This window comes from Penicillium malachiteum (genome assembly GCF_028827825.1).
Source record: "Penicillium malachiteum strain IBT 17515 chromosome Unknown utg000002l:1.0-8849297.0:1.0-8852440.0, whole genome shotgun sequence".
In the NCBI taxonomy this organism is placed as follows: domain Eukaryota; kingdom Fungi; phylum Ascomycota; class Eurotiomycetes; order Eurotiales; family Aspergillaceae; genus Penicillium; species Penicillium malachiteum.
This window is the reverse complement of record NW_026643095.1, coordinates 4,780,940-4,804,344: the sequence shown is the minus strand read 5'-3', so window position 1 is coordinate 4,804,344 and position 23,405 is coordinate 4,780,940. Positions and strand designations below refer to the sequence as shown.

General features: G+C 47.3%; 7 protein-coding genes across 7 annotated transcripts; 6 read left to right on the top strand and 1 right to left on the bottom strand.

Annotated features, from left to right (window-relative positions):
- Window positions 1-294: 294 nt before the first annotated feature.
- N7483_004787 (uncharacterized protein) lies at window positions 295-2,603 on the top strand (the record flags this gene model as incomplete). Its single annotated transcript, XM_057088224.1, has 2 exons — window positions 295-688; window positions 799-2,603. The coding sequence occupies 2 exons, from the start codon at window positions 295-297 to the stop codon at window positions 2,601-2,603; spliced, it is 2,199 nt and encodes a 732-aa protein (XP_056948053.1).
- A 626-nt stretch (window positions 2,604-3,229) lies between these two features.
- N7483_004786 (uncharacterized protein) lies at window positions 3,230-4,559 on the top strand (the record flags this gene model as incomplete). The annotated part of the gene is made up of 2 exons (XM_057088223.1): window positions 3,230-3,399; window positions 3,464-4,559. 2 exons carry the CDS (start codon window positions 3,230-3,232, stop codon window positions 4,557-4,559), a joined length of 1,266 nt encoding a protein of 421 aa, XP_056948052.1.
- A 1,191-nt stretch (window positions 4,560-5,750) lies between these two features.
- N7483_004785 (GMC family oxidoreductase) lies at window positions 5,751-7,691 on the top strand (the record flags this gene model as incomplete). The annotated part of the gene is made up of 1 exon (XM_057088222.1): window positions 5,751-7,691. One exon carries the CDS (start codon window positions 5,751-5,753, stop codon window positions 7,689-7,691), a length of 1,941 nt encoding a protein of 646 aa, XP_056948051.1.
- Window positions 7,692-8,106: 415 nt separating this feature from the next.
- N7483_004784 (uncharacterized protein) lies at window positions 8,107-9,414 on the top strand (the record flags this gene model as incomplete). The annotated part of the gene is made up of 1 exon (XM_057088221.1): window positions 8,107-9,414. The coding sequence occupies one exon, from the start codon at window positions 8,107-8,109 to the stop codon at window positions 9,412-9,414; it is 1,308 nt and encodes a 435-aa protein (XP_056948050.1).
- A 2,977-nt stretch (window positions 9,415-12,391) lies between these two features.
- On the top strand, window positions 12,392-20,532 carry N7483_004783 (type I polyketide synthase; the record flags this gene model as incomplete). The annotated part of the gene is made up of 6 exons (XM_057088220.1): window positions 12,392-12,619; window positions 12,690-13,103; window positions 13,157-14,498; window positions 14,558-15,699; window positions 15,748-19,629; window positions 19,684-20,532. The coding sequence occupies 6 exons, from the start codon at window positions 12,392-12,394 to the stop codon at window positions 20,530-20,532; spliced, it is 7,857 nt and encodes a 2,618-aa protein (XP_056948049.1).
- A 495-nt stretch (window positions 20,533-21,027) lies between these two features.
- On the top strand, window positions 21,028-21,749 carry N7483_004782 (snoRNA-binding rRNA-processing protein IMP3; the record flags this gene model as incomplete). The annotated part of the gene is made up of 3 exons (XM_057088219.1): window positions 21,028-21,059; window positions 21,152-21,512; window positions 21,576-21,749. The coding sequence occupies 3 exons, from the start codon at window positions 21,028-21,030 to the stop codon at window positions 21,747-21,749; spliced, it is 567 nt and encodes a 188-aa protein (XP_056948048.1).
- Window positions 21,750-21,976: 227 nt separating this feature from the next.
- N7483_004781 (putative MFS monocarboxylate transporter) lies at window positions 21,977-23,321 on the bottom strand (the record flags this gene model as incomplete). The annotated part of the gene is made up of 2 exons (XM_057088218.1): window positions 21,977-23,097; window positions 23,150-23,321. The coding sequence occupies 2 exons, from the start codon at window positions 23,319-23,321 to the stop codon at window positions 21,977-21,979; spliced, it is 1,293 nt and encodes a 430-aa protein (XP_056948047.1).
- Between the last annotated feature and the right edge of the window lie 84 nt (window positions 23,322-23,405).

Sequence of the window (23,405 nt, the reverse complement as noted above, 5' to 3'; positions counted from 1 at the left end):
TTAGTGATACAAAACAATTTTCATTGTCGTGATCATGATCATGACCATGACCATCACTATACTACTTCGTAGTCCAAATCCAAAATTTGTATGTAGTAGACAATCGGGGTGTTGTGTCGTCATCATATGCCAAAACAGGTTGAGCTCTTTTAACCCCCCTTGACTTCAACATACCACCTTACTGCACCGTAGATCACATATTTAAATCCCTCATCACCTTTGTGAAACAACAAACTTGCACAGATCTCTCGATCCATCCATCATTCTCGTTGGCCCTGGCTGGGCTCATCAGTCATGCCTAACGAGACTGAGCCCCTCCTCCCTCGCTATGAGGATGACACTGCTCGTCAGCGTCAGCTCCACCAGAAGCTACATTCCTATCAAATGTTTCGCGCCCTCTCGGAGGGATACATGCCATCTACTGAACAAACGATCGCCAACCTTCGTACCCTGCTTGCCTCGGATGTACTCAATCTCCGCTATCATGACATAGGGACCCATGCACGCCAACTCATACGCGATGCCCGACTATGGATTAAGACCTTTATTGAATTTCTTAGTGCCAAAAACAATGAGGATCGACTTCAAGAGTTTTTGTGGCGTCTGTCACGATCCCGAGTCTCGTTGGATAGCACCCGTGTTTCTCACCAGGCGGGACACGTGAAAGCGCGCGCTGATACTAAAGCTGGTGGGTCAATGTCTTTTCCCCCTGCACGTTTGACAGCTAAGCTAAGTTCTTGGCATTGGGTCATGTATGTCACTATGTAATGATCTGCTAACGTGGGGAATTTCGGATAGTCTATGATAGTTTCCGCACCATCGGTAGCTTACTTCTCACCAATGCGGACTTCCGACTTTTTATCGATGATGTCGCTACGGTGGGCCGTCAGATCTTCGCTGACACCGCGTCCTTCCTCTCCGAAACCTCCAAACATGTCGCCGAACAAATTCAACCCTCTCAAGAAGAGCAAGCCGCACTGGCGGGCCCTGGTGCTGATGAGGAGCATAGACTCTCCCGAGAGGAAATCAGAGAGGAAGTCGCTCATGTAACTCATGTTGCTGGGAAGGGAATCAGTGATACGGGCGCGGCAGCTGTACAAAGTGCTCGGGAGCATCTTGCAGGCCAAGAAAAAGAGACTTTATTGCATCGGTTGAAACAGGCTGTCTACAAGCTTCGCGAGAGATCTGACTATTCCGACTCCGTTTCCACCCTCACCCAGTTGCTGCAGCGCTACGCCCTTCTCTACGCTAATGCAGCTGAAGAGACTGCCTCGGCTGCACATGAAGATATTGATGTCAACCATGACTTGAAACTGGCTGTGGATCAATTTTGGGGCTTGCTTCGCTCCTTCGGACAGACGGAGGAATGGGATTCCCTGCAAGAAAAGTTTCATAATGTTCTACGTCATGCGAATAAAGATCCCGAATTCGATCATCTCATGGAAGAAGTCGGTGGTTCTTTACGCGATATGTTAACCGACCCGGACTTTTTTGATTCAGCCCCACAGAAGCTGGATGAGCTGCAGCAACAGTCGGAGAAGGTCGGGTCGGAGACTCGTCTGCGTCAAGATGTGGATGATTTCCTCGCGCAGACTAAACGTACTTTGCCCACCGTTCCTGATGATCCTTCGGTGTTCACTCTGGTCAATGCGACCAAGAGGATTTATCATGATGCATGGTGTGCTTACACTGACCACAGAGACAGCTTTCCAGCAGACCTGGCCAATGTCATAATCCCTGTTATCCTTCGTATGATTCAGTATGTGCCAATTCCCCGGCTGGAAATTTCTGCACCTGAACTGGATCTCTTGTTGGAGAACCTGGTCCTCGAGCCCGGCCGGACGGTCAACTTTTCGTCATTCCTGCCCTACCGGATGCGCCTACTCACCAGAAACGATATTGAAATTGTAAAGAGACATTCCAAACGAACAGATACAACTATCAGGACCATTTTTCATGTCTCTGTCAACGGCCTGAATATTAGTGCCCAAGATTTCGGATACTGGTTCAAGACTCATACCATGTTCTTCCATTTGAAAGATGAAGGAATCGCTAGCTTTTACCTGGACCGTCGTGGCATCGACATCGCTCTCGATATTGAAATCGGCCGCGGTCGACTGGAACAAATCTTTACGCTCCGTGGTGTCCGCGTGCGGATCCATAAACTGGATTACCAAGTCCAGAAGAGCAAGTGGAGGTTCCTACTATGGCTGACGAAACCCTTCCTGAAACACCTCGTACGTCGAATCCTGGAAAAGAAAATTGCAGAGGAAATCGTAAACGCTGCGTTTGCTTTGAATCGTGAACTGGTCTTCGCGCGAGAACGTTTGCGTGCGACTCGAATTGCGAACCCTCAAGATTTGGCGACTTTTGTTCGTGCTGTACTGGCACGATTGAAGCCTGCTGATGATGATGTTGAAACTCGCATCGGCTTGACTCCACCGGATAGTGGTGTCTTCAAGGGAATTTATGCCCCAGGTAGTATTGTTCAGACATGGCGTGAAGAGGCTACGCGTGCCCAGGAGGCTATTGAAGATGGAGACGAGACTCATGGATTGGGGTACACATGGAGGAATGATATCTTTGATGTGGCTGGACACTGATCTTCGTCCATGTTCAGTGGTCCCTGCAAGTTTTGGAGATAGTGACTTACGACTTATGATCCATTCAGATTTTTATGAATCCATGGCGTATGATGGTGTATGGCGCAAATATGTAGCACCCTTGATATTTTAGCTAGCTACGCAACACCATTCAATTCAATGACATATTTCACCAACCATTCCTAGATATGAAAATGACAGCAGGTTACCAATAGTATTTCTTCTCTTTTATCATACTAGGTAGTACCCATAAGTAGTACCTATATCACTTTCCTTGATTCATATCTCGCTGTATACACCACACGTGACCCGGCAGAATATTGTTCCCAGTGAGATAAGCTTATTAATAAGGATACTTGTCCCCATCGAGGTCAACGCGCAGGACACGAAGAAGTATACAGGTCGCGATTCCCAACTTTGGAATTGTTCCTTTGTTCCTAGCAAACGACGCCACGGGACACCCACCCCTCATGACAACCACTTAATCGCCGGCGACCACCTCATCTGCACCCCACTCCGCAGCTTCAAGCTCCGCACCAGCGAGCTGTCGCGAACCCGCAACCCGCACTGGCATATCTGGCACCTTCAACCAACACAACCAGGCGTTGGAGCCTCCATATTTAAAAATGCATCTCACACGCCTAATTTTCGCATTGGCGATCGTGTTCTTCTCGGCGCTTGTTCTCGCAGCTGAAGATTATTATAAAATACTAGGATTGGACAAGTCCGCCTCAGAGAAAGATATCAAGCGCGCATACCGCACACTCAGCAAGAAATACCACCCTGATAAGAATCCGTACGTCGATTCCATATCACTTTTCCTGAACTTCAATCCCATATTAACGGTATTCATTAAATAGTGGCGATGACACCGCACGTGAGAAATTCGGCGAAATCGCAGACGCATACGACGTCCTCTCTACATCCTCATTACGCAAAGTCTACGATCAATACGGCCACGATGGCGTCGAACAACACCGAAAGGGAGGATCAGCGGGTGGCTCGAACGATCCCTTTGATCTATTCTCTCGGTTCTTCGGAGGCGGAGGACACTTTGGTCATAATTCTGGACATAGACGTGGTCCTGATATGGAGGTTAAGGCTGCGTTACCGTTACGCGATTTCTATAACGGACGTGAAATCAACTTCTTGGTTGAGAAGCAGCAGATCTGTGATACGTGTGAAGGAACTGGATCGAAGGATCATAAGGTCGTGACTTGTGATCAGTGTGATGGACATGGAAGAGTTATTAAGAAGCATATGCTTGCGCCTGGAATGTTTCAGCAGGTGCAAATGGCTTGTGATAAGTGTGGTGGACAGGGAAAGACGATTAAGAATCCTTGTCCGATCTGTCATGGGAGTCGGGTTGTTAGGAGAGAGGTTGAGACTTCTGCTACTATCGAACCTGGTATGGGACGGGGTACGCGATTGGTTTTTGAGAATGAGGCGGATGAGAGTCCCGATTTCGTTGCTGGAGACTTGATTGTTATTCTTGAGGAGAAGGAGGCGGAGTTGGGATTTGCGGATGAGGAGCGTACGGATGGAACGTTCTTCAGGAGAAAGGGGAAGGATCTTTTCTGGAAGGAGACGCTTTCATTACGTGAGGCTTGGATGGGAGAGTGGTCAAGAAATTTGACTCATCTCGATGGCCATGTCGTTAGACTGAGTCGCAAGCGTGGTGAGGTTGTGCAACCCTTGGCTGTGGAGACGGTTCATGGGGAAGGTATGCCGCATTACTCAGAGGGTCATCTTCATGACCATGACCATGAGGACGATCATCCTGGTAACCTCTATGTCGAGTACACGGTTGTGTTGCCGGATCAGATGGAAAGTGGTATGGAGAAGGACTTCCATTCTTTGTGGGAGAAGTGGCGCAAGAAGATTGGCGTTGATCTGGCTACTGATAGTGGTCGACCGATGCCTCCGCCGGCGGAGGACCTAAAGGATGAGCTTTGAATTGGATGGTCATTTGTATATCCATTGAACTTGAATATCTTTCTGATTGAGGAGGGCATGTTAGATTAGATTTATCTGAACAGAGCACATCATAGAACTTTGCCATATCTCCTGCGTCTGTGTAGTATGAACATTCAAGGTGCTCATAGTTCAACTTGAAGTGTCTGATTCGAGTACGGGTACTAACTGTGCTTATATACAGTACTGTGCTTTCCTCCAAGGTCCTTACAGTACTACTAGTAGTATGGATACTATACTCCGCTTTAGCAGAATCCCATCAACTGATGCCTTAAGTGCTCATTAATTTCATTTCGACATGCGGAAAATGCGACAGAATATCTCGAACTTTGATACTGGGGTGATTCAAGATACTGATGCATGTACAGCGACAGTTCAAATATTGGTTGACTTCACGCAATCGGTATTCTTCATGAAGATCCAATCATTATAACATTTTTCTGACGCAGGACCTTGAAATTCTCTGCATGCTCATACCTAGTCCAAGATGGATTCGGTAGCAGCATATGACGAGATAAGCACTCCTGTGAGCACAGTAAGGGGCGTTCATGCATTGGTAAGAACCGCTAAGTCTCTATGCTCTCCAGTTCCCTGGTGCTCCGGTGGCTTACATGAAGTACCAGAGCTCACAGGACGAATTGATTTCTGTTCCTGCAATCACATATCGCAAGATTAGATCAAATTTGAATATATCACGCGCATAGTCAAGTCAATACTTCTATTGACACCTCGGCATCAATTCCCCTCGTAAAGCCCCACAAGTCGACTAGGCCGCCTCCCTGCTCGATCAGGTACGATCGTCACTCGCTAGGAGTTTACTATTCCCCGTGATTGGCCTAATAGGTGAAGGGTCCCCGGAGTGGAACTAACAAAAGAATCTTCAAGTTGCAATTTGAACGGATCCTCAGTGTGATTTCGCTTGCAAAGGCTTTCTCACTAGCCCCGATATTGCAATTGATGCCCCATTTTGGCCGGGTTTTCAACTCCGCGTGAAGCCTGCGACCCACGAGACGATGGCGATCCCTATTCAAGTTGTCATAGTAGTCAGCTAGCCATATTTGATAAATTAATCGCTAGAAAATGACCTGTCATTGTTCACATTGCTTAATCACACCACACTCATTAAAACTCCAACTCTAGTCATTCATTTTTACTTTCTTTTCTATAATTACCATGCTTCTTCCTCGCCTTTTTGGCTTGGCCACTCTCTCCTTGGCAAGCTTAGGGGCAGCTGTTGAGCTAACTGGCTATGAGTATGTCGTAGTTGGCTCAGGAGCTGGTGGAGGCCCACTAGCTGCTCGACTTGCCCTTGCTGGACATAAGACACTGCTCATTGAGGCTGGCGATGACCAAGGGGAGAATACCAACTACACAGTCCCAGCTTACTCTGCTAAGGCTTCCGAGGATGAGGCACTTGCTTGGAACTTCTTTGTACGCCACTATGCGAATGACTCGCGCCAGGCACTGGACTATAAGACCACATATGAGACTCCAGATGGCACTGAATACACCGGACTAAGCCCTCCAGAGGGCTCAACTATGAAAGGCACTCTGTACCCACGTACCGGGACTCTCGGTGGATGCACTGCCCACAACGCTCTGGTCACTGTCTACCCGTACGAGTCTGATTTTGACTACATCTCCACGCTGACCGGCGATGCCTCGTGGGCCCCGGATAACATGCGCAAGTATTTTGAGAAGATGGAAAACAACAACTACCTCCTGCCTGGCTTACCGGGACATGGATACGACGGCTGGTTCCACGATGAGACCGCCCCCATCAGTATCGTCCTTGAAGATCCTCAGCTTCTAAGCATGCTACTTGGCGGTGCATTTGCTCTGGGTAATCTGACCGAAAACATCTTCAACGTCGCAACGCTTCTCGCTGGAGACGCCAACGCCGACTCCAGACTCCGCGACACAGAGCCTGGATACTACCAAGTCCCACTCGCCAGCAACGACGCAAAGCGTAACGGTCCACGTGAGTTTCTCGTCGCAGTACGAGACGCTAAGAGCTTCGATGGCTCAAAGAAGTACCCTCTCGATATCCGTACAAACTGCCAAGCTACCAAAGTCAACTTCGATAACTCCGCTGGTACCCCGCGCGCTACGGGCGTCGAGTTCCTCGATGGTCAGTACCTTTACCGCGCTAGTCCTCGCTCTGGAACAGCTGGATCCGGTACACCTGGTAGCGTGAGCGCCTCTCGCGAAGTGATCATCGCCGGTGGCGTATACAACTCCCCACAACTCCTAAAGCTCAGTGGTATCGGACCCGCCGACGAGCTCCGCGAATTCGGTATTGATGTCGTCCATGATTTACCTGGCGTTGGCACAAACCTGCAAGATCACTATGAAACCGTCGTACAGGGCCATACTCCACACAACTTCACCGCGCTTGATGGATGTACTTTTAGTCTTGATGGTGAGGAAGACCCTTGTCTGGAGCGATGGGATAATCCCATTCTCGGAAATCGGGGAATCTACTCGTCAAATGGATTCGCTAGTACCATGCTTTACAAGAGTTCCGTCGCTGTGGATGACGACTTCGATGCCTTTGTTTTCGGTGGCCCGATTAACTTCCGTGGATACTATCCCGGGTACAGTATTAATATCACTGAGCGCCATGACTGGTTCTCGTGGGCTATTCTGAAGGCTCATCCTCGCAATACAGCTGGCTCGGTGAAGCTTCGTTCGGCTGATCCGCTTGATATGCCGGAAATCGTGTTTAATTATTTTGATACCGGTGTTGGTGACTATGCTGCGGATCTGGAGGCTATCACTGAGGCCATTGGTCTGGCCAGAGATGCGTTCTCGAGACAGTTGGTTGGTATTGAGGAGGTCTTGCCTGGCAAAGATGTTACCTCGACCGAGGATATTCATGATTATATTATGAATACCGCCTGGGGTCACCATGCTTCCTGTACTTGTCCTATTGGCACCGATGATGACCCTATGGCGGTGTTGGACTCGAAGTTCCGGGTTCGTGGTGTTAGTGGCCTACGTGTTGTTGATGCGTCTGTCTACCCACGTATTCCTGGAACATTTACTGCTCTGTCCACTTATATGGTGTCGGAGAAAGCTGCGGAGGAGATCTTGAGTGATGCTAGTAGCTAGGCTTGGGTGGTGGTTTCATTCCGATTCCCGAGTGGTTCGTCGTTTCTTTTTTGTAGACCTGTACCAATACCAAGTATTTAATTGCATAATGCACATTTTTTTGGACCCGAGTTTGTGATAAACTCACATAATTATTGGATCACCAGATGATGAATATTCTTTTAATTCAGGGGCAATGAACTTGATCTATGACTTGATTGGGTAGCGTATTCGCCATGGATGTGTTCCCGCCCGGGCGTCTTTCAACTAATGCATGTCAGCATGCATGGTGATGCGTACCTAGTGCAAGCGCCAGGATACCCCGTTTATACCCCGCAGATGGGTTGCCTTTTCATGAATGTTGATATTTCATCTTATTTCCCTGAGCTTTGTTCTGGATGAAAGATCTCAACTCCATTCCATCACTCCACTCTCGATGGCCCAATCTAAACTCGTGGCTCCTCTAGAAGAGGATTTCCCCTTCCAGATAACCTCGCATATAATCCCAGTCACTCCTTTTCGCGAGTATCCTCATGCCATCATTGACGAGGACAAAGGAGTCCACCTCGCAGTAAAGCAATACACTCCGCTGGAAAGCTACAACGTCAGCTCCAGTACCGACGACCCAATAACAATAATCGCAACCTGTGGACTAGGATTCATCAAAGAGATCTACGAGCCCCTCTTCGCTGAACTTCTCCACCAAACATGCAAAACCAATGTTCGCATCCGCTCAATCTGGATAGCAGATACATTTAACCTAGGCGAAAGCGCCATCGCAAACGCTAAGAATCTAGGTTGCGACGCCTCATGGGTTGATCACTCCCGCGATCTATGGAGCATGATCAGTCATTTCCGTGACGAAATGCCGAAGCCACTTATTGGTCTTGGTCATTCAGTGGGCTGTAATCAGTTACTATGTTTATCATCCTGGCATCCAACGCTATTCCACTCGTTCGTTTTTATCGAACCGGGCTTGGATGTGAATTACGGCCAAAGGATAGTCTTCCCTTGGGTCTTTAGCAATTTAAAGCGAAAGGAGGGATGGAATTCACGTTCTGAAGCGGAAAAGAGAGCGGTTAAAGGCCAGGGTGCGGACTCGTGGAATGAGAAGGCGAAGTTGAGATTGATGCGGTATGGTGTTTTTCAACCTGATGCCACAGTCAACAAGTGGACTTTGACGTTCGCGAAGGACCAAGTGGCTTCTTTGGTTTTTCGACTTAATCCCGGGAGTATTGGGATGGGGCCAGGTGGTCTCGACGATGTGACGCTGGCACAGAGGGAGATTGTGCCTGATTCTGATCCGGAGGATATTGGGAAAGATTTATTCTACAGAAGAGAACTTAAGATGGGATGGGACTTATTACCTGGAGTGAGGCCTTGGGTACTTTATGTGAATGGTGGGAACTCTCCTGAGTTTGGGGATCCTGAAGTTAGAGAGGAGAGGGCTCGTAGGACTGGAACTGGAGTTGGAGGAAATGGTGGAATGAAGCTCGGTGCTGTGAAACAGGTTGTCATTGACGATGGAGAGCATACCATGCCATTCGATAGTAGTCTCAATGAGTTGGCAGTACCTGTCCGCGACTGGTTAATGGCGGAGTCTCAGCGTTGGGTTGATGGGCCAAAGAGACGTCGTGCTGAGTGGCAGAAGGGGAGTTTGGCAGAGAAGCAGGCTGTTAGTAAGGAGTTTGTCGCTGCCCTGGTTTCCCAGTTGAAGCTGGTAAAGAGGGCGGGAAAGCTATGATTGTATATACGGACTTGGCATGAACTTAGTGTTTGCAGGATACAGGATTTGAGCACTTGAGATGTTGAATTGATTTGAGCTTGGAGTTTGCATGCGCAACATATTCCAAGGGTAGACTCGGATATAATGCCGGCTCTTATAAGAACAAGAGAGTAAAGGGGAAAAAAAAATCCAGATTCTTGAATCGCGTGAGATAAGAGAAGCTTCGAGTTTCAAAAAACGATAATAAATCAAATCAAATAGATAAAAATGTAAACCAGCCATCAAAAGAATCAATGTTGGAAGTGAGCAAAATTTCTCTTACTTAGTTTGCAGGCCGGAATTTTCAGGTGGTAACATCGCATCCTCAGGCACCACACACCTTGGTAGCCATAAGACTCAGGCTTCCACTCTCACCCTCAATCTTCGTTAACTAGTTAGTTAGTTAGTTAGGCAATTTACAAGTCAGGATTTCCAGGCAGCCAATCGCCAGTTCACTTTTACGAATCTTCAAAGGGTTCTAAATTGAAAAAAATCTCATCAATCATCACATTATAAAAGATAAACATGCCAAGGGTGTTGCCTTTCGATGAATTATGCATTTCAAAGCTCCATTTCCTCCCTATGCCCATGCACATGATGACAGACACATCCATGCATGCCAGTGGAGCATTTATTGCATCCAAGTTGGTCACATGTGCATCGATTTAAGTCACTTGGTTGGCTACAGCTCTGCATTGATAGAGGTGGCGGTGCTCCAATACAAGCCTCATTTACAACATCCCAGCCTCCCTATAATATGGACTTTCTCACGAACGCGTCGAATCATCGAGGAAAACTTCAGGAATGGCATTTGAAGCCAAGATTGACTGAACGAAATGACAAGAAGGGAAAATTTCTTGAGAATAAATAATAGACGCGGTCTAGTGAAACTAGGCAATGCCACGCCTACCAGGGGTAGCAGGACCATCATAGTACTCAGTACATCAAGGACTCGGATCAGTCCATGCTCTATACACAGTACTACTACTGGCAGTACGTAATAGCATTGAGCATTGAGGACACGGCAAGCGTCTCCAGTCTTGAATTTCCAGATTATTCCGTGGAAAGATCAACATGGAATCTACTTCGGTCTCAGCTCCGAAGTGCCCCTATCTTGACACAGCAGGCGTCAACTAGCGAGCCACCATTGGAAGATCCAATATGATCATGTCAATCACTTCATTTGGATCAACTCCTTTTCAGTCCAGGACATTAACTTTTGAATAGATCATTTTCTATCCTTGTCATGACGCAGTTCTATCAACTACTAGTACACCGCTAGTTCAATCTCCAACAAAATCACGAGAAACAACAGTCCCGAGATCGAAGATACCATCTTTTGGATGCGAACTATGGATCTAAAGTCCTCGATCGGTTCATTTCCGCCAATCTCTCTTGATGACTGGTCCCAGGTTCCGGTCTACCGGCTAATAGCGACTCCGACAATTAAATCGCGCGCGAGAACGCACCATGGAAATTCTCATTTTTGAGACTACTAGGTCCAATTCTGGGATCTTGATTGGAAGAATTGGTACCATCATAAATAAGAGGCTACGGTGATCTAAGTATAATCAGCTTGACGTGCATATCCGGTTGCTCCCCGGCTCCACAGCTCCACTAAAACACCGTTAGCCGATTTGGTTCTTCGATGCACAGATCTGCGGTTCGCCTTCGAACTATCACTGACCAATGTCTGTTGCCCACGTTGGGCACGATTTACCGGAAATATGCCGGTGAACCTTATGTGTCCATCTTGGATCACCGATTATCGAGCGATAAGAGGTTCATCGAATATGACGGCGGAGATGGGATCCACTTGGCTCCACGCGCTGGTTCATGCCATAACAAAGAATAATTTCAGGACTTTCCTTCCGCGGTGTCCCCGGTCCTCTGAATTGATCTTGATTAATGATGAACAATGCTTTGGGCATTGAGGAACCCGGAGTCCATGTCGAGGACCTCGGGAGGAATATCTCAATTCATTGTTGACCCTTTTTGATAGAGAGCCTTAGTTGCCATGGAATCAGATATGAGAACAAGCCCACGAATATTCCTCATATGAAACGTGACTAAGTCTACTGGCTAAGCAGATTAGCTAGTGCATACAAGGATGTTTTTTCCAAAGATACTGTTGGGAAGCGCCCAAGTGAATAGTCGTGCTAGGCCAGTATGAAGCAGGATATCTTGTTTCTTAGTGGCTGCGCTAACTAGGCTCTTAGATCCAATTGTGTACCCTTGATCATAACTGGCGGTGTCTGTTTCTTTGTCTGTATAATGCAATCGATCCTGGTCAATATGCCGTCTCCACATACCCAGTACAAAGCATACTCCGGGTCAAGAATCCGTCTACGGTCACTGCAAGGTCGCGATGGAGCAGATTAACACAACTCTTTATTCAAGCATTTCAACAATTACTATGAGTTTCTCAGAAAGGCAAGCACTCACAAGGGCAATGGCTACAGAAAATTGAACTCATCAGCATTCGAAGAACTTGCCAGGACGCCATTGCCATGATAGTCCGACCCCCAGATAGTGGGAGGAAGTATACGAATCACTCTGTTCCCACAATTGAGTCTCTTAACAGATGGCAAGATCCACTCAGGCAAAAAATGAGCAGTACTGGTTATTGGGACTTGACGCAGTATCATGGATCTACCAATCACACGTGCTCAATGTTGGAATATCAATCGGTAGCAGCGCTTGCCAGTGGCCAAATTAGGAAGGAAGGGGAACGTGCCCATAAAAGGTCTAGGAATTGGGTGGCATAGGGAAAAGCACATGGGAGTACATCTCAACACTTACTTTGAACTCTTCCATCTTCCCTCTTCATTTATTGTTACTTATATCCTTCCATCTCCCTCCATTTGGCCTTATATCTCCCAGCCATTTGCTTCTCAACAAAGCAATCATATCTCTTCACTCTGTTATTCCAATCTTAATTTATATTCGCGATACCATGACACCTTTGAAGCTTTTCACCACCCATGGGGACGGAGCCATGCCACCAGATGTGGTAGAGTCCATTGCTGTGGTTGGTCTGGCGACTCGTTTCCCTCAGGAGGCAACCACAACGGAGGCTCTATGGGAACTTCTGTTGCAGGCTCGATCAACGTGGTCTCCAATTCCCAAAGAGAGGTTCAATGCTTCTGCTTTCTATCACCCAGACCCAGAGCATGGGGGAACGGTATCGCGCTTTCCGGCTGAGGAGATCATTCGTCGAGAACCATACTGACCATGACAATTCCGAAATCTAGTTCCATGTACAGGGAGGCCACTTCCTCTCAGAAGACCCAGCCTATTTCGACGGATCGTTTTTCAACATCACAAAGACCGAGCTGTTAACCTTGGACCCTCAGCAACGAATGGTACTGGAAAATGTTTACCATGCCTTGGAAAACTCTGGGATTCCAATGAATACCGCTGTTGGTTCCAATACTTCGGTGTTTGTCAGCGGATTCAATCATGATTACCTGGGAATCTTGAATTCCGATCCAGAGACAGCACTCAAGTACAAGCCAACCGGAGTGGTCAATGCGATTCTGTCAAATCGAATCAGTTGGTTCTTTGATCTCAAGGGACCGAGCATGACTATCGACACGGCATGCTCCAGCAGTCTGGTTGCATTGCATCTGGCTGTACAGAGTCTTCGTTCTCGGGAGACAAATATGGTAAGCTTTCAACTTATGACGTGACTGGGGTCAGTTAGCTAATCTTTTCCAAGGCTCTGGTTAGCGGGGTGAGTATCCTGGAGAATCCAGTGGAGACGGTTGGGATGAGCCACCACGGTTTACTCGGAAGTCAAGGCCGATGCTTCAGCTTTGATTCCCGAGCAGAGGGTTATGCCCGTGGGGAAGGAGTTGGAACCGTGGTTTTGAAACCGTTGAGCTCTGCTATCCGAGACGGTGATACAATCCGTGCAGTTATCCGAGAAACTGGGGTCAACCAAGATGGCCGCACATCAGGAATTACTGTTCCAAGTAGTGAGGCACAAGAGCGATTGATCCGGAAAGTCTACTGGCGAGCCGGCTTGAACATGGAACAGACTAGATTCGTCGAGGCCCATGGCACTGGAACCAGCACCGGCGATCCAATTGAAGCGGGGGCCCTCGCAAAGGCATTCAAATGCCGAAGAGATACGCCCCTGTACATTGGAACCATCAAGTCTACTATCGGCCATCTGGAAGGTGGTTCCGGTGTCGCTAGTCTCATCAAGTCGATCCTCATTCTCGAGTCGGGAATCATTCCACCCAACTTTGATATCCAGAAGATCAATCCCAAGGTCCCAGCTGAGGAGTGGAACATCGAGTTTCCCAAAGCAATTACTCCATGGCCTTCGGATGGACTGCGAAGAATATCTGTCAATTCTTTCGGAATCGGAGGCGCCAATGCGCACTGCGTTTTGGACGATGCCTACCATTATCTTCAGAATCGCCGCATTTCAGCTACCCACAGGACCAAAATCCGGGTTCCAAGGACTGTTCACATCAAGGATCAAACGATCGTGATCTCGCGATCCAGATATAGTGAGACGGACAGTAGTTCAGACTCAGCGGACGAGGGTGATATTTTGGAGCGTGCTGCGACTCCTGAAACTCCAGGAACAGATGGATCATGTTTATCCCCTTACTTGGGGCCAATGAGTTCATTCCCTAGTTTGGTAGTGCCGAAGCTATTCTTGATCTCGGCGTTTGACGAAGAAGGTGTCAAGCGGACTGTAGAAGCGTACTCTGGGTATATCGGTCCTAAGCTGGCTCGGCCAAATGCCACTGATTACTTGTTGGACGATCTTTCATTGACACTCTCCAAGCATCGTTCTATTTTTCAATGGAAGAGCTTTGTTACGGCATCGACTGTTAGTGAGCTTGCTTCTCATCTGTCAGAGTCTCGCTTTTCAAAGCCGGTTCGAGCACCAAATGCCCCAGACGTTCACTTTGTTTTCACTGGCCAGGGAGCTCAGTACCAGTCTATGGGTAGATCTTTGCTCATCTACCCGGTATTTCAGGAGTCACTTGAAGAAGCGTCGAAATACATTCGTCGACTAGGAAGTCCGTGGTCACTGATAGGTGAGTCATCATATAATACGCTCTGAGAACGTCGCACTAATTTATCTCTGTTTCGTTAGATGAGCTTCTTGCAGACGATAAAGTCTCTCGTGTCAGTCTTCCGGAAATTGCACACCCAGTATGCACTGCACTGCAAGTCGCAATCATTGACCTGCTGGCCAGCTGGAATATCTTCCCATCATGTGTGACAGGCCATTCGTCCGGTGAGATAGCTTCTGCATACTGCGCTGGAAGAATCTCTCGCGAGGGAGCGTGGAAAGTAGCATACTACCGCGGCTATGTTTCATCAAAACAACTCGCAGCCAATGGTGCGATGATGGCTGTTGGATTAAGTTCCGAGCAGCTTGAATCCTATCTGAAATGTGTCCACAACGACCATCAGGGTGAGCTCATCATCGCATGCTATAATAGTCCCACTAACAATACCGTCTCTGGAGACGAGGGGCTGGTGGACTGTCTCAAGAAACGACTTGATACTGAAGGAGTCTTTGCGCGGAAGCTCAATGTTCAGAATGCCTATCACTCTGCTCATATGACACTGATTGCAAAGGAATATCTCCAATTGATGGGCAACTTTTCATCAGGGAAGAGATTGGCTGTGCCGCATTTTGTGCACATGTTTTCAACCGTTACTGGCTCAGAGGTCACATCGGCGCATCTGAGTGGACAGTACTGGGTAGATAACATGGTATCACCTGTCCGCTTTACAAGTGGTTTGAAGGCAATGCGCTCACAATTATCTGAGAGTAATGAAGTTTCTCCTTCGGTGCCCTTCGTTGTGGAGATAGGACCTCATTCCACACTACGGAGTGCCATCAAAGAGACCTTATCTTCTGAAGAGAGTCAGAGTGAACACAAGTACTTCGCTGTACTAAATCGCAGCGATCAAAGCCTCAACGCTTTGATCAACACAGTCGGGGCTTTAGCTGCCAACGGCTATCACGTTGACCTGCACGAAGTCAATAGTGCAGCTCGTGGGCGCTCTCAGAGACCCTCAAGACTGCTGATTGATCTTCCACCATACAGTTTCAAGCATGGGGAGAGGAATCTGTATGAGAGCCGGCTCAGTCGTAATTTACGATCAAGAAAGTTTCCCCGACATGATCTCTTCGGTGCGCCTGTTCCTGACTGGAACGCAAATGCTCCAAGGTGGCGACACTTTGTCCGATTGAACGAAAATCCCTGGCTTCGGGACCATGTGGTATGTAAATATTCAAAAGCACATTGAACGATTTCTAACCACTTACAGGTGACGGGCAACTTTGTGTATCCTGGAGTGGGATATCTTGTAATGGCTATTGAAGGCGCCCGGCAATTGAGCGACGGCAAGAGAATTGAGGGCTTTCAACTTCGGAAAGTCTCCATAAAGCGAGCCTTGATCGTTCCGGACACCAAGGCGGGCATTGAAGTGAGCCTTTCAATGACATCTGTCGATGGGCCATCTGATCTGCGAACCTGGCGTCGTTTCCAGATCAGCTCATTCAATGAATCGAGTGATGAATGGACCGAGCATTGCACAGGCTACATCGCAGTTGAGATACCAGCAACTGATGGGCCTATTGACAATGGCTTGCAGAAGGAGAAAGAGGCTCGTGCTTGGAAAGATGATTTCGAGAAGGCACAAAAATCGTGCACAAAACTCAAAAACTTCAGCGACACGTACGACGATCTCGACAACATCGAACTTAGCTTCGGTCCACTTTTCAGAAATCTTCACGACGTGCAAATGAGTGGAACAAGATCTGGACTGATGACCGGCTCAGTGAGGATTCCGGATATTGCAGAGTCAATGCCAATGCAGTACATGCATTCTCACTTGATTCACCCGGCGACTATGGATAGTATGATTCACATGATGATTGCCGCTATGATTGATTTCATCGGAAAGCCCACTCTTGATTATATCAGTTTGCCCACGCATGTGCGGGATATGTGGATTTCATCTAGCCTCAGATCAAACCCATCCCATGTTTTCAAGGGACATGCATCAGTTTCTGAAGGTTCCACAGACAAGCTTGAAGGTCAAATTCGAATCCTGGATAACCAAGACCGTCCTTGTATTCGCATGGATGGTATTGAGCTTACGCCCCTCAAGTCAAGCTCAAGTCAGGATTCTGAGCGGCGATTATGCACATCCATTGAATGGAACCCAGATGTCAATTTTCTCAATTCTAGTCAAGCATGTGAGCTTAGCTCAATCTCAGGAGACAATCATGACGAAAACCGGTACTGGGTAAAGCAACTCCAAATTGCTACCATGCTTTATGTGACCGATGCTTTGTTTGAACTGGGTGATCTCGAGGTTGACAAACTCGATTTTCACATGCGACGATTCCACGAGTGGATGATTTATTGGTGTGAAATGCTGGTGAAAGATGAGATCATTCATCTGCCGTACGCTGATTTCCAAAGTCTTTGTGATGACCAAACTGCCAAACATGCTATCTTCTGTCAAATCGAGACTCATAGTGCTGAGGGAGCCATCACTGCTCGAATGGGCCGCAATATTGCTGCTGTCATGAGGAAAGAGGTTGACCCACTTGCCTTGATGTTCGGTGAGGACAATGTAATGGAAAGTGTTTATAAGGAAGGCCTTCATCTATACGACTTGCCAACACACCTGAAAAGCTATCTGTCCCTTCTGCGTCAGCAGCACTCCGGACTGAAGATCCTTGAGATTGGTGGCGGCACTGGAAGCTTTACAGCGGAAGTGTTCAACATTCTTGCTCCAGGTGGAAGTACGGGTGGAGTCATCGCAAGCTATACTTTCACTGACATTTCCGCTGGGTTCTTTGAGAAGGCTAAACAAAGGTTCCATGCCTGGAGTGATATCATGACATTCCAGTCTTGTAACATTGAGAAGAGTCCCACGGATCAAGGCCTTGAACTGGGTAGCTATGATCTGATTTTCGCGGGAAATGTCATTCATGCGACAAAGAACCTGCATACGTCTCTGGGGAACCTGCGGTCTTTGCTTCGATCTGGCGGTCAGTTAGTCATGCAAGAGGGAATCAGGCAGGATTTCCTGTGGTACCCTCTTGTCTTCGGTCAACTGCCTGGATGGTGGCTTGGTGATGAACCGATGCGCAAGTGGTGTCCTTATATACCGACATCAGATTGGAACACTTTACTTACTGAATCCGGGTTCAGTGGAGTGACAATTGAGTATCCAAGCTCAGCTGACAAAGACTTGACCTGGCAGAGCATCTTGGTAGCTACTGCGAGCGTGGCGAAGGAGCAAGTGAAGCCGGATGTTTTTATTCTCACTTCTGGCTCTCAGGCGACTGAAAATGTCATCGCCTCCTTGAAAGATGAGATGAGACTTGACTTCCCCGCTATCACTGTTGTGAACCCTTCTCAACTGAGTCTTGTGCCGAGTTCAAATGGTCTTTGTATCAGCTTGGTTGACCTGGAAGGACCATTCTTGTCACAGATCTCTGAATTTGAATACGGATCAATTAGAAAATTGCTCACTCAATGTCAAAATATTCTCTGGTTGACGTCTGACTCGCGTCACCAGCCGTTCTCCAGCATGAGCATGGGTCTCCTTCGGACGGTTCGCCATGAAAGACATTCTGATGACTCAAACATCGTGTCTTTGACCATTTCAAATGAAGAGAAAATTCCAATTGGCGAGATAGGAACAACTATCCACCAAATTTGCTTGCACCAATTTACCGGAGCTTCCCGCAAAGAACGTCATGTCGAGTATCTCTTGAGCAACAAGATGATTCATGTCGGTCGTCTTCATGAGTGGAGAAAGGCTGATCATTTTGTAACTGCCGACTCGACCGTCTCAGTTCCTGAAGAATTACAGCTAAGCGATGTGAGCCGTTCAATCGAATTGGTTGTGTCATCCGCAGATCCACGCCAAACATTCTGGGTTACAGATCATCAGCATGGTCTCGACCTTGGGACAACAGAAGTCGAGGTTGATACCTGTGCGATTGGGATGAATACAGATTTGAACTCCTCTTCCAGGTCGACTGAGGCTTCGGGTGTTGTGAAACGAGTTGGTTCCGCAGTGGAAGGTATTGTCCCAGGAGATAAGGTCATTGTGACGGGAGCAGCAAAGAACCACTGTTTCAGAACATCTCTGCTAGCTGAGAGCACTCGGGTGGTCAGAGTTCCAGATGAGATTTCGATCCAAGTCGCTGCAGGATTGCCATCACTGTACGCAACCGCATTGTATGGACTTGAAGAGATCGCACATTTGTGTGAAAGCGATAACCTTCTCATTCACAATGGCGCAACATCCCTCGGACAGGCTGCTCTTCAGTATGCAAAAATGGTCGGCGCTACCAGTTATGTAACTGTGTCTACAACCAAGGATCGAGAATTTCTCGTATCTGAATACGGCATCCCTGCAGCGAACATCTTTTCCAGTAAAGATCTCAATTTTGCTAAAAGCATCATGCGATCCACAAACGGAGTTGGAGTCAATGTTGTATTCAACACACTTACCGGAGATGCTTTGCAGGAGACGCTTTCCTGTCTCGCCCCATTCGGCCATTTTATTCATATCTCACGCAAAGGCGCTCGCCTTGATGCCATGATTGACTTGGCCCCGCTTCAGAAGTGCGCAACGGTAACAACGATTGACATCGAACTCATGATGGAAAGCCGACCGGAACTTATCGCTCGACTGGTTCAAAATGCATTGGCCTTGCATGTCAGTGGCAAGATCTGTCAGGTTCGACCGTTTACTGTCATGAATTTCTCACAGATACAAGATGGTGTTGAGTCTTCACAGAGCAGTGAAGGGGTCGGAAAAATTGTTTTTGTCCCCGACCCTTCGAATATAATCTCAGTTGTTCCTGATCCTCTTCCGGCATATCAATTTGATGACCAAGCCTCATATATTCTTGCTGGGGGTCTTGGTGGTATTGGACGCGGTCTGGCGCGTTGGATGGCTTCACGGGGTGCTAAGAACTTGATCTTCCTCTCAAGATCAGGACGCATTACCGAACCTGTCGAAGAAATGATTGCAAATCTCAAAACCATTGGCTGTCGCTCTCATGTTTTTACCTGCGATGTTTCAGATGCTGATCGTGTACGAGCTGTTGTGGAAGAATGCTCTGCCTCATTGCCACCTATCAAGGGGTGCGTACAGGGTTCGATGGTTTTACGGGTAAGTTAACCTTGTTCTTCAGAGAAATTGAATGTGTTTGCTGATAATTCTCAGGACGGAGCTTTTGCAGGAATGTCTTTTGAAAACTGGCAGGCAGCTATCCAGCCTAAGGTTCAGGGCTCGTGGAATTTGCATGAAATACTGCCCGCTGACCTAGACTTCTTTGTGATGCTTTCCTCGGTTGCCGGTATCTTCGGCAATCGTGGACAGTCCAACTATGCAGCTGGAAATACATTTCAAGATGCGTTGGCAGCTCACCGAACATCTAAGGGCATGAAAGCGACCAGTATCAACTTGGGCAGTGTATCCAACGTGGGCTGGGTAGCAGAGAATATTGATACGTCACAAAAGCACACAGACACGCTCTTCCAATTCCTTCGTGAAGAGGAAGTTTACAAGACGATTGAGTTCATGATCGATGATCGCCAGAAGAAACAAGATACCATTGGGGGCTTGCCTCAGTCCCAAGTGGTTCTTGGACTTCCAACAGGTGAAATGTGTCGACAGAACAACATCCCCAAACCAGCATATCTGGAATACCCTTTGTTCACACACATGCGCGAAGCTGTTGCAGCAACGAGCTCGGAGAAAAGTGATGAGAAGACTGTCAACAGTGCCGCTCTAATTGCTGCCACAATCAACTTGAGCGATACCGTGACAGTGGTTTCAAATGGGATTATTGAACGATTGTCATCTTTACTCGCAATCCCATCATCTGAGATCGATGCCCAGAGATTCAGCTTTGGTAGCATTGACTCGCTGGTTTCCATGGAATTTGTTTCCTGGATTGTTAAGGAATTGAAGGCCGAGGTGGCCTTGTTGGACATTATGGGGGCGCAGAATATACAGGTTCTGAGTGAGAAAATTGCTCAGACGACACGACTGACGACTTATGAGAAATGATCACTTTAGCGATTTGGGTCCACGGGTTTGAAGTGGAACTTTTTCATGTCCAGCTATTTTGTTTTATCTTATCTTTTTCTTTTTTTTTTGATCAGTTTAATTTCCTATACAATTGCACCATTTAGTATATATCACAAAACTTGAACGAACTTGAAGTTCAAATTCAACTTGAAGTTGTCCACTATTAGTAGGTACGCCGTTGTCCATATTATTTTTTTCTACCGGTTTACTCAATTACCTCAACACGCTCCTTTCATCTTAAATACAATTTGTTCTACTCAAAACTTTTCATATTGAATGTTCTCCAGCAGTCAGAGTATGTAGCCGTGTATACCGTTTTAGAGTGGATACCACGTGATATGCAATCCACATGGCAGAACCACACCGCCTCGATAACATTTTTTTGTTATCGCGAATTTCATCGGCAGCTTCTCAGCTTCTACGATCAATTTACAAAAGTTACAAGTCACCAAGTCCAGGTGACCGATAGCCAAGATGGTCCGTGAATTGAAGCATCACGAGAAGAAGTGAGTTCAGTCGGTAGAAACGATTCCCTACCTCTCTTTCCATCCCACCCGAGTCAACCATCATGACAATCTCTAACCAATCTGAATAATAGACTTCTTCGGAAGGTCGACTTCCACACCTACAAGTCCGATGGAAACCACCGGGAGCACCAGATCCGCCAAAGATACCTCCTCCAAGATCCTATGGACTACAAGAAATACAATGCCCTCTGTGGATCCATGCGCTCGCTCGCCCACAGACTCTCACAACTGGACCCTGAGTCCGACCCCGTGCGCAAGAAGCTGGAGTCCGAACTGCTGGAAAAGTTATGGCGAATGGGAATTCTGAAGCAGTCCCGTGAACAGGGTGCGGCATTGTCTCGTGTGGAGCGCGAGGTTACCGTTTCGGCATTTTGCCGGCGGCGTCTGGCTGTCCTGATGGTTCGATCGGGAATGGTTGAGACTATCAAGGCTGTGAGTGTCCCTGAAAAATGAGAACCAGGACTCCATCTTTTCTATGCATACTAACTAGTATAGGCCACAACTTTCATTGAGCAAGGCCAAGTCCGTGTTGGAACCGAGGTTGTCTCTGATCCTGCGTACATGGTTACCCGCAATATGGAGGACTTCGTCACATGGGTTGATTCTAGTAAGATCAAGCGGAACATTATGCGGTACCGTTCGAAGTTGGATGACTATGATCTTCTGTGAGGTGGATTGGTGGAAGACTTTTCTGGAAAAGCATTTTGGGGTCGTGTTTTGATATACCCGGCGCTTTCAAGTTTGCATTGTTTCTTATCGGCCTGGCGTCCCGAGGAATTTATGATCTTATGTTGAGTTAAAGAATTGAATTGTTTCAATTTGATCATTATACATATACTTTTGAAATATGGACAAATCTAGATCTAGCTAATATCCTCGTTCATATGAGTGTGATATCACACCTTCACCTTCCATTTCCAGTTCCAATCCAGTAAAGCCCATCGCGACATGGCAACACTTGTCAGACCAATCAACAAGATAACAGAATAGAATCCCACCAAGGTCTGTGGAGTAGTAGACTGTAAGAGCTCACCTCCAATCGGCACAGTCAACAATACCCCAAATGCAGCGATACAGTAGATTGTTCCATAGAATCGACCATACTCTTCAGTACGACAAAGCTGACCAGCACAAACAGGAGCAAGCGAGATCCAACCCCCAGATCCAAAACCGAAGATAGCAACAACAGCATATAGCGTAGCCTCACTATTAGATCCAAACGGAATCCAGACAGTAGCCATAACCAACAAAGTAACAACCGCCAATGACAAAAGGATATTAAACCGACCAATCTGATCCGCCGCGAATCCAGGTAAGATCCTACCTAACAAACTCATACCATTCAGCACTGTAAGTGAGTAAAACTGTACATCCATATTAAGACCCGTATATCGAACGTATGTGGGTAGTAACGCCGCACAACCGAAGATAATAAACTCAAACGCGAAAACAGCAACTGCTAGAAAGAAAAGTCGTGGAGCTTTGAACGCACGGAAATCAATCGTTGCTCGGCTCTGGTTTCCTGTTGGTAATCTCCCTTTCACGAGAATTATACCAAGAGAGTAACATGCTAGCGCTATGAAGGCAATGGTCCGAATAGCCCACGTCCAGTCATATTCACTGAAGAGTTTGCGCAGAACTAGAGGAATGATTGCACCTCCAGCTGAGGATCCAGCCATACAAATCCCTGATGCGAGAGCACGACGTCGATAGAACCAGTGACTCAATACGGAAATTGCAACTGTTGTCACCACGGCGGAGGATATACCGCTTAGAATCCCCAGGCAGAGCATGAAATGCCAGTATTGGGTGCATTGCGCTAGGAGAAGGTATGATGCTACGCTGGCGAGTGAACCGCAGATTAGAAGAATTCGTGGACCATATCGGTCGAATAAAGGTCCAACTTGTACCCCTAGGAATAGAGTGAGGAAGCATAGAACAGCAGTGATCCAACTGACGTCGCTGACGCTATAGTTCGAGAGTTGGTGTGTGCTGATATAGTCCTGAACGGTTCCGACTGAGATTTTATTAGAAATGATACAGTTTCTGTTTGAGTAGATTTGACGAACTTGCTGTTTGAAATCCGAATGATGGGAACATTATTAATGATGAGCCTAGAAGCGATGTCCATGCTTCACGGCCTCCCTCAGGGAAGGCTAGACTAACGCTGGCATCCGGGTTCTCCGGGCCAGCATTGAGGTCGTCCAACTCGTAGTCTGTAGTTCTGTTTGTACGCCGCATTTTGCAATTGGGGATCAAGATGAAGTTGAGATAGGTTTTATCTCTTGGGGTAACATTGAACATTGTCACTGTGGGTCTGTCATT